Raw genomic sequence first — 10,235 nt, 5'->3', positions numbered from 1 at the left:
AGTCTTTTTTTTGCACATAAAAAGCTGCACTTAATTGATGTATACACGTTGAGTTCGGAGATAAGCGTGCACGGGAAGCCATTACAGTGTAGGCCGTAATCATGTCCATCACCTCCAGAAGTTTCCTCCCACCCTCTTATTATTTTGTGATAAAAACACGGTCAGAGCTGCCCTCTCCGCAAGCTTCGGAGTGTCCCGGCGCTGTGCTGCAGGCCTCAAGGGCACACTCAGCCCGCACAACCGAAACTACCGTTTGACTAACGCCACCCGCAGCCACCATTCCACTGTTTCTCTGACTATTTCAGATTCCTTATGTGAGTGGAGTCATGTATTTGTCCTGTGTCTGCCTCATTTCACTTAGCATAGTGTCCTCCAGGTTCATCCACATGGTCACAAATGGCAGATTTTCCTTTTTGAACTCCCACAGCATGTATATACCATATTGCTATCCACTCAGCCGTTGATTTACATGGCTTCTGTATTGCGGGCTTTTGTGAATCATGCTGCAGTGAACATGGGGTACGGCTGTCTCAGAGATCCTCATTTCATTTTCTTTGGGTAAATAAATGCCCAGAAGTGAGTTGCAGGGTCACATGGCAGTTTTATCTTTGGTCTTTTGAGGAATCTCCATACTGTTTTGCGTAGTAGCTCCAGCGACTGACATTCCTACCAACAGTACAGAACACAGTCTTACTACGGGTAAAATTGAAACGGATTAAGTTAACGCCGAATATAACAAGATAAGTAGAGTGCTGGTTCAGAAATTATTTCTTCATAGGGTATACCTTAAAAATTGTGGGAAGATACTGGACAGGGAGGAATTTGTATGTATGTGCGCAAACATGTAACTGTGTCCGTGAATTTAGAACACATAAAACTTGTCAAGCCTAGGCCTTAAAACAATAAGCCGTTTCATGCCTGAGCTGGAAGGGCAGGCTGCTCAGATATCTTCAGAGCCGCCAGACAGATTCCTCTGTGTGGGGGGCTGCACCCGAAGGTGCTGGGTGCAGCCTGGCTGGGTGGAGAGCTGGTGCACCTCTGATCCCCCTCAGGCGGGGACACAGATTCTTGGGGAAAGGCAGGACTAGGAGGGCCACCTCCAGGACTTGCCTCTTCTGACATTTTTCAAGAGAAGCTGGAAATCCGAACATTTTTTAATGTGAACCTTGTAAAATTTGAAAAAGTTGGCAACTAATTAAAAATATTGAAACACTGTGAGGCTCAAAGAAATGGTGTGGGCCACTGACATGCGATCTCCACTGTGTTTCTAGTGGTCTTATTATTACAGTGCTGATGTAAGAACAGCCAAACCTGTAGAAAATTTTTATAATAATTTGAGCTAAGCAGAGGATACGACTGAAAACAAGATTTCCAGACAGAGAAAAATGCTTCCCAGAAATGACAGTTTTCTGTCATTTTTTTTGCATTTGGAATTAAGGAAGGGACGTAAGTACTGTCACATGGAGATGGGAGGAAGCAGGGTGGGGATGGGGTTACTGGACCCTTAGGATTGTGGCTCTCACGCTAGAGAAGGAGGGGTCTTGCGGGTGGTCTCACTTTAGAAGGAGGGGCGTGGAGGGGGCATTTCAAAGGGGTGATAGCTTGGCTGCACAGAAACAGTGGACAGGCTTCCTGAAGGCGAGAGAAGCCTTTACCTGAAGAAGTGACAGGCCTGGGCCTGACCACCCATCTCGACCTGCCCAGGTGGGGATTGACGATCTGACCTCTATGAGGTCACTTTCTGCACCCTGTTTTTGTCCACAAGAGGAAAATATTTGCGATCTTGAAGAAGATGTGGAAAGCTGGTTCTGAATTGAAACAACTGACCTCATACTAACATTTTTCTTATTTTTGTATGTTTATGCCCAAGAAAGCTTTTTAAAAAATATTTCCTCATATCTTACTAACCTCTAAATTAATTGGGCTCAGTCTGCACTGGTAAGGAACCCAGGCTTTGGGATCAGACCTGGGCTTGGGTCTTGGCTCCATCATGAAGATGATGCATCTAAACTTCACTGTATTTTCTGTGAAATAACTTTGGTATGAGTCGTTTTGAAAACATGACACAGTTGTCGTTGGAGGGGCAGGACTCAGTTTTTGGTGAGGACAGGGCTTTCAGGGTGACTTCCTGCCTTTCTGCAGCTTTGAGTTGAAGTGGGACTTTTGTGGCCCCTGCAGAGCCCCACCGAAAGTGCAGGAACCTCGGTGAGGCAGCTGGCCCCTGTGAGCTCAGCACCGTGGGTCAGAACTGTGTTCGTGGTTTTAGAGGGAACTGTTGGTGTTCGCTTGCAGCTCTTTGATTCAAAGCCTTAATCTAGAACACAAAACTTATATTTTAGAAATATGCAGTATGTCAATGTCAGCGAATTCATCATTGCAGCTTTTATGGCTAAAAAGCATCTGAAGACAGCCTTGGAGACCCTGGTGACTCTGGCACAGGTGGCGGCCCCACCCTGTGTAGGCGTCCAAGTGGTTGCCAGGTCTCAGCTGGAGTAGGAGTAAATAGCTCCTCTGAGAATGTTCTGAGGTTTCTTATTATTATTATTAATGCCCCCAGCACCTGGTCTTCCTAGATGGTCTCCCATCCAAGTACTAACCAGGCCCGACCCTGCTTAGCTTCCGAGATCGGAAGGGATCGGACTCGTTCAGGGTGGCTTGGCCGTAGACTATGGACTGTGGCTCTGCTGGGGCGCGAACCCCGGACCTTCTGCGTGTGAAGCAGACGTGCTCACCGCTCCACTCTGGAACCACATCCTAGAGATGTTTCTATTTGTTGGGCCTCCAGCACCGAGGTTTTTAAATCTGAGTTTCCCCTGCTCTTCTCCACTGCTTTTCCCCCCTCACTCGTCCCCCATGTCCTCCGAAGGCAGGGGGACGGCGTTCTTGTCCCTCGCGTCCAGGCGCAGCTCTCCCGTCTGGTGTGCGGCACCTGGCCCGAGTTCTCCGTGCTGAGCTTGCTGCGCGTTTCCCGGCCGAGCGTCCTGACCCCAGCTGTCCCCGGCCCTCCACGCCCAGGCCCGTCCGCGTCTCCCCAGGCCCTCCCCGTGGGCGGCAGGGCCCTCACTGCTCCCACGGGGACACCAGGGGCTGCCGGTCTCTTCTGCGTTCTCCTCGCCTCTTCCTTGGCAAGCACGCATTCCTGCTTTCCTGGCCGTGTTTAACCACCATCCCCTCTTCAGCTCACCCGTGTCTCTTGGTCCCTTGCATTTCTGGGTCAAGGGTAAGTGATAAGAGTGCTGTCATTTTCGATGAGTGGCCAGGGACATCATGGCCCTTTCTCGTCTCCCATTTGTCTTGCCTGTGGCCCTTTCTCCAGGGGTTGTCTGGGGACCCATTTCGAGCTAGGAAGGAGTCGGCCCACAGGTTCTACTGAGTCTTGGCCGCGGGGTCCTTGGCCTTGTCTCCCTCCAGCAGCGGTTGCTGCGGAGTTCGGGTGCTATGTGAGGTGGCTGGAGTGTGGAGTGCGAGCTGGCGGGGATTCCGCCCCGGAGGCCGCGCTTTGTAGTCGTTCCCTGAATCGGGGCTGGTCAGTGTGGCTCGGAAGGCTGGTTACTGTGAAGATGCTGGGCGCCGGGGTGGGGGGTGGATGCCTGCACAGCTTCCACCCCCGTCGAGTACGGTCTGGGCTCCCTCCCTCTGGGGGGGCCCCGCCCTGCCTTGGACAGCTCACTGTTCCCTCCAGTGCTGGGCAGCTGACGTCATTTGCACACTGATAAGTATGATAAAAACGAAGTTCTGAAAATGTTTCTTTGTTAGCAAGTTTTTATCTTCTCTACTTTCTAGTCTGTATCTAGTCCTAATTAGTCATTCTCTGCTAATAGCATTAAAACAGTTTTTTCTTTAATTGTGGCAAAATATACATAACATAAAGTTTACCATTTTAACTATCTTGAGGTGTGTGGCTCAGTGCCGCTCCGCACATTCACGATGCTGTGCAGATGCTGTGCAGCCACCGCCATCCTCTGAGCCTTCCTGTCTCCTGGACTGACCCTCGTCCCCATCAAACACGCACTCGCCACTCCCTCCATGGCCCTGGTCGCCTCTGTTCTCCTTCCTGTCTGCAGAATCGGACTGTTCGTGTTCCCGTTATTCGCACATGTGGGACCATACAGTATCTGTCCCTTTACGTCTGCCTTATTTTATTGAGCGTACTGGTCTCCAGGTCCGTCTGTGCTGCAGCATGGGTTGGCATCCCTTCCTTTCGAAGGCTGAATGACCCTCCGTCGTGCGTGGTGCATTGTGTGCAGCCGCTTGCTCTCGTCTGTGTGGACCGCGTCGCGTGGCTGTGCGGATCTGTGCTGGTCCTGCTCTCACGCCTTGTGGCCATGTACTCCTAGAGGTGGGTCGCCAGGTCCTGCGGGGTGTCCGTGTTGGCTTCTCTGAGGGGCCCCAGCCGCTTCCCACAGTGCTGCTCCGTTTAACTTGTCTGCCAGCAGCACACAGTGTCCTAGTTTCTCCACGTCTGGATAACACTTATTTTCTGTTTTTTTTGTGTTTTTTTTTTAACCCTCTGCATGGGTGTGAAGTGGTATCTCACAGTTTTAATTTGCATTTCTCTAATGATCAGCGATGTTGAGTATCTTCTCGTGGGCTTATTGGCTATTTGTATGTCTTCTTTGGAGAACTGTCTATTCTATGTCCTTTGCCCATGTTTTAAATTGGGTCTTTTTTTGTTGTTGAGTTATAAGAGTTCTTTTTATATTCTGGATGTTTATGTCTTACCAGGCAGACGCTTTGCACATATTTTCTTCCACTGTGAAGGTTGCCTTTTCACTCCCTTGAGAGTGTCCTTTGATGCACAGTAGTCTTTGATTTTAATGGAGTCTCATTCATCTATTTTTTCTTTCGTTGCCTCTGTTTTTTGTGGGATGGCGAAGAAATCATTGTCTAGTCCAAGGTCATGAAGATTTTCTCCTCTTAGAGTTTTACAGTACTGGCTCTCACGTTTAGGTCTGCGATCATTTTCTGTTGATGTTTGTATGTGGTGTGAGGTAAGAAGCCAGCTGTGTTGTTTTACACGTGGACACGCATTTCCCAGCACCGCTTGTGAAGGGACTGTCCCCATACCCTGGCAAGCAGTCTTGGAGCCCTCATCGGAACGCTAACCGACCACTTCTATGAGAGTGCAGTGGCGTGTTTTGTTTTTTTTCTTTTGGTGCCAATTTAATTTTTAAAAAAGATTTGCAAAAGATAAAATAAACTCTCGTGTTTTTTTTGGTGTACAGTTGTTTGAGTTTTAACATGTGTACATTTGCGTGCCTGCCCCCACAATCAGCACACAGAACGGGCCCGCCCCGCCCACCCCGGTCGCCTTTCTCGGGTACACCCTTCTCCCGCCCCGGCAGCCGCTGACTTTTCTCCATCACTGTGGTTCGTCTTTTGCAAAACCTCGTATAAATGGATGCTCTCGGCATGGTTCCCTGGACGTTCACCCAGGTGTTTTTTGAATCTCTGAGTTGTACTCTGTCCTATGGATGGACCATAGTTTGCTTGTCTGTTCATCCGCCGAATATCTTTTGCATTGTTTCCAGTTTTTGACAATTGAAAATAAAGCTGTCGTTTAAATGTGTGTGCAGGTGTTTTGAGTAAACATGTTTCCGTTTCTCTTGGGCAAATACTTAGGAGTGGGATAGTTGGAGCCCACAATAAGCGTATAACTTTCTGAGAAACGTCCAGATGCTTTTCCCGGAGTGGCTGTGTGGGTTTCCCTCCGTTTCCCCAGACCAGGGGCAGGATTTGTTTACGAGCGCTTCCTGTGCACAGCTCTGGGATGCGGCTGCTTCTCAGTTCTGGCCAGGGGACGCAGAGGGACGAGTGACAAGGGAAACCCAGCTGCAGGGGGTCTGCTGGGACTCTGGCCTCCTTCCATGTCCCTGCCGTGGCCACTGAGGTCTCAGGCGCCTGGTTCCTCGGGGACCTTAGCTCTTGCAGCGGGACGATGGTAGTGCTCACCACGTCCTTGCCAGAGCAGCCTCCTGGGCACAGCCCTTCTGCTGTCATTTCGTGTGCTGGGACCGAAGGACGGATCTTTGGCGATACTTAAAGATGCTGTGCAGACGTGAGCACCTACTTTAACCCTGTGCCCTGCCTTGTTGTGCCCTCCAGGACTTGGAACCCTCGTGGAGTGACGCTCTTTGTCCTGGGCGTCCTCTTCCGCTGAAGCATGGCGACCCCGGACGTGAGTGTGCACATGGAGGAGGTGGTGGTGGTGACGACGCCTGACACCGCGGTGGACGGCAGCGGTGTGGAGGAGGTGAAGACGGTGCTGGTGACCACCAACCTGGCTGCTCACGGGTGAGGGTGGGCTCTGCCCTCGGGGCCGGGCCTGGCAGGCGGCGGGCCGCGTGGGGGCTTCAGGCGCGTCTTGGTTACCTTTCCTGCACGCGGACTCCAGGGAGCAGGTGGAGCAGGTGGGGCATCGCAGCAAAGGCTCGTCTGCCCTTGTCCCCGCGTCACTGCAGTCCGCTGCTGGAAGTACCTGGTGGTTTCTCTTCTGGTCAGATGTGGGCACAGACGATTGGGACTGTGTTTTCACATGGAGTCGAAGAGCCAGTGATGTGACACGGCTCGTGGGGACGGCCAAGTAGACTCTCAGTTGGCAGCTGGCACTCGAGCTCACTGCTGGCCCCCTCTTGCCATCTCCATAGACGGGCCTGCCGTGTGGTGGCAGAGCGGCCCCGCCCTGCACTGCCTGCCGCCTCTGTGCTCTCAGGGAGGACTGCCCGGGGGGGCGGTGGCTGAGGCAGGCCTCCCTGCCGGGTGTCTTTGCTCAGTCATCTGGGTGGCCTGTTCAGAATGACCTCCGCTTGTCGCCTCTGCAGAGCTGAGCTGCGGCCTTTTCCCTGTCTCGATAGGACTTTGGAGGAAGGTGCTTGACCAGGGCCTGGCCCACAGGACCCTGGGTTCTCAGTGCTTTGCACAGCCTGCTGGCAGCTGCCACGTGGCGTGCCCGGCCTGGGGACTTGTCCTCACTACTGTGCCATGCTCTGCTCTGGGCCGTGCTCCACCCGCCCGCCTGCAGGCAGCGTGCAGGATGTGGGCTCTTTGTTCAGTTTCTGGTTTCGTCACCTGCTTCACTGACGGCACATGACCGAGCTGGGGACACGCAGCACCTTCTAATTGGATTTTCCTAGCTCGGTTCTTCTCTGAGCCTCGTATGTGTGCCTCTGTGGCCAGGGTTCCAGACACTGACACCAGCGTCCCCCGCCCACATGCTCCGCAGTGCCCTCTGACGCCCGTGGGCTGGGGCTGGCCTGCCATCCACAGACTGCGCCCACCTGGTGCCCTGGGCGCTGCGAGGGGCTCCCATGCTGCCGCTGCCGTGAGGCACTCCGGCCCCGTGGGCCCGGCCGGCAGGGTGGGGGTCCCTGCGGGGTGACCGACTCAGCCCTGTCAGTGTCACGGGGTCTGTCTGGGCCGGCCAGACCCCGGAAGACACCTGTCTTGTTGACGTGGGCTGCCGTAGCGTGCCACAGGCAGGCGGCTTTCACTGGACATACTTGATTTCTCTCAGTTCTGGCTGGAGTCGGGGTCAGGGTCTGCCAGGCTGGGTCCTAGTGAGCACTTCTGGGCTGGCAGGGGCCACCACCCCTCCGGGTCCTCACTTGGCGGGGAGAGCGAGCTCTCATCCTCGTCTTTTAAGGCCACAGTCTTGCCAGAGCGGGGCCTGTCCTCATGACCTCATTTCACCCTGCTCTGCTAGCGACCCCATCTGCAGGTGCAGTCACACTGGGGATCCGGGCTTCGGTGTACTGGGGCCAGTTCAGCCCACAGCCTGGCTCCCACCCTTTCCCGGAGGGCAAGCTCCTGCTGTTGGTGTCTTGGGAGCTGGGCCTGGGCAGGACGTGTCTCTTTGTCCAGCAGGCTTGGGCTGTCTGTGCCCCTCCCCGTGAGGACGCTGCCTGCTGCAGTTGTGCTCGGGGTCCTGTGGGCAGGGCAGCTTTTCCTCTGTGGGGCGGGGCTGGGGACAGGGACTGCATGAGCAGGGCGGGGCATCTGGGGGGAGCTGCTCACTCCCAGCTTTCAGCCAAGTCTTCTGACCCCTCTCACACCTGTTCCAGAGGCACCTGGTGCTCCCAGGTCTCTGGGTTCAGGGGCTTGGGGCATCCATTGGGTCAGTTGTCACATCATCCCACACTTAGTTTGCCATTTTGCTGGAAAGTTTACAGAAGGTTTTTTAAAGTTGAAAACGAGGATCTGTTATTACAGAATGTAAGTGATGGAAGATTAGAAACTAAAAGCAGACTGTATCCCTAGTACGCAGAAGCTATTACAGCTGATCCCTGCGCAGAGACCCTTCCGGTCGTCCTGTGTGCACGTGACGTGCGAGCGCTTCTTTCTTTAGAGCTTGTTAGACACGGCGCAGACGCAGAAAGCTCCAAGGCTCATGGAACATTGGGCCAGAGCCTTTGCCGCCCCCACCGCTCCCCTCCAGTCACTCAGATGAGATGCCCTGGTTAGCAACCTGCACCTTTGTCATCACAGCGCTTTGGGGGGCCCTTCTCTGCTCCGGGCACAGGCTGCTACAGGGCTGCACCCTGGGGGCTCAGTGCGTTGGCCAGGCTGGCCTGAAACCTGAGGATCTTGATTTGGTTTTTATCCTGAGGCCGTTTCTTGTCTTGAAAATCTTTTGCCCGGAGGGACTAGGCACAGACCAGTTTGACTCCCATGCTCCCTATAGCTCTGCACACCACGGGGTGGCGGTCTCCCTCTCCTCGCCCGTCAGCGCCTGCCCCTCGCCAAGCCAGGGGACACCTTCTGCTTTCTGCCTGAGCCCTGAGGAAGCCCTAGGTCCCGGGCTTTCCCCTTCTCTGTAGCCCTGGCTTACACTCGGGCTGGTGGTTCTTCCCCGCACAGCCAGGGTCCCTTTTCCTGCCTGTGACAGCTGCTGCCGCTCCAGCTGCCCTGCTGACCGGCGCCTGGCCGCCTCCCAGGACGATGTGGTAGCATGCTTGCTTCCGGAGCTTCTATGGCAGTGACACTTGCTTTTAACCACCTTGAACTGAGAGCCCCGAGCAACGTGTGCTTGGCCTGCCTCGGACTCGTGGGCTAGCCCAGCAGGCGGTCTGCGGGCCCTCGCCAGGCTGCCTAGGGCACGAGCTAGGGTGGCCGCGGGTGCTTTGTATGTGCCTCCCACCTCCCGGGACACTTGCCTGGTGTCTCTATGGCAGAAGCGTCCACAGCAGGTGTGGGGCAGCAAGGCTGGCTCCGGGGGCCTGGCTGCATGCCGCGGTCACGGACCAGGTCCAAGGGAAAGGAGACATGCAGCGGGCTGCTGGCGCAGGCTCCTTGTCCACGACCTGGAGGCCCCCCGTGGGCAGTTCTGCTGTCTCCCTGCCTGCTGGGGGCCGAGAGCTCCCCTCGCTGCGCGCTTAAGAAGAGACTGTGGGCGCAGCCTCTGGCCGGATGTCTGGGGCGGCCCTGGTCCGAAGCCCCTGGGCTGCCTGCGCCCAGCATGCTGCCGTGGCAATGGGCACGCCGGCGGCTGGGGACGGAGGAGTGGTGTTTTGTGGGTGGCCAGCAGTCCCACCAACGTGTGCCTTAGGGAAGTGGCCGTCGTGTGCCCTCGTGTCTGCCCCTGGCGTTTCTGGCCAGTGCTCATTTCTGAGCCGCTTGGAGGCGAGAAAGGCCTTGGGGACGTGGAGGGGGCGCTGTGCCAGGGCAGCGTCCTGACCTCCACCCAGGGCAGGAGGCTGGTTGGGACAGATGGCCTGGGGGCACAGTGCAGGTACGGCCCTGTGGGGGGAGGAGGAGGGGAAAAGCCTCAGACCCGGCGCCCCAGGGGTCCCTGTTGGGTGCCCCGCTGTCTTCTCTGTGGGCTCCTCCACCCTGACCCTCCCTCCGAGCCTTCGCGTTTGCTGCTGCTTCTGCCCCTACCCGCCAGCCCTCGGGATGCTCCCCAGGGGCCCCGCAGGTCCCGGTGTCCCATAGCCAGTGCACCTGGCACACTGTTGCCGGGGCAGCCTCTCCCCTGAGCCTTGCCGTCCCCGCTGCTGCTTGGGTGCCGGCCCTCAGGCTCAGGCAGGCTCACGTCGCCTTGCCTGGGTCCCTCCTCTTCCTGGGTCCCCTGTGCAACCTGGGCTTCACCATAACCCCACGCCTGGGCCCAGCCCTGAGCTCCCTGCGTGGCAGGCCCACTGGGACAGACACCTGCTGAGAGGGACCGAGCGATGGTGTCACCATGGAGTGGGCCTCACAGACCTGCCGAGCGAGGGCCAGACCCCTGGGGCTGTCTG

At 55.7% G+C, this 10,235-nt stretch overlaps 1 protein-coding gene and 1 pseudogene across 1 annotated transcript in view; one reads left to right on the top strand and one right to left on the bottom strand.

Moving 5' to 3' along the window:
* The first annotated feature begins 6 nt into the window (after positions 1 to 6).
* GMEB2 (glucocorticoid modulatory element binding protein 2) overlaps positions 7 to 10,235 on the top strand; it is a 24,567-nt gene continuing 14,338 nt past the window's right edge. Inside the window, exons 1-2 of the mRNA XM_011374066.2 lie at positions 7 to 1,446; positions 6,106 to 6,294. Coding sequence (XP_011372368.1) covers positions 6,164 to 6,294 — 131 coding nt within the window. The 5' untranslated portion in view covers positions 7 to 1,446; positions 6,106 to 6,163. The remainder of the gene's footprint in view (positions 1,447 to 6,105; positions 6,295 to 10,235) is intronic.
* Positions 2,549 to 2,667, bottom strand: LOC111728949 (annotated as a pseudogene).

Source organism: Pteropus vampyrus, unplaced genomic scaffold (genome assembly GCF_000151845.1).
Source record: "Pteropus vampyrus isolate Shadow unplaced genomic scaffold, Pvam_2.0 Scaffold239, whole genome shotgun sequence".
Lineage (NCBI taxonomy): Eukaryota > Metazoa > Chordata > Mammalia > Chiroptera > Pteropodidae > Pteropus > Pteropus vampyrus.
The sequence above is the reverse complement of the archived record's forward strand: the minus strand, read 5'-3'. Positions and strand labels throughout refer to the sequence as shown.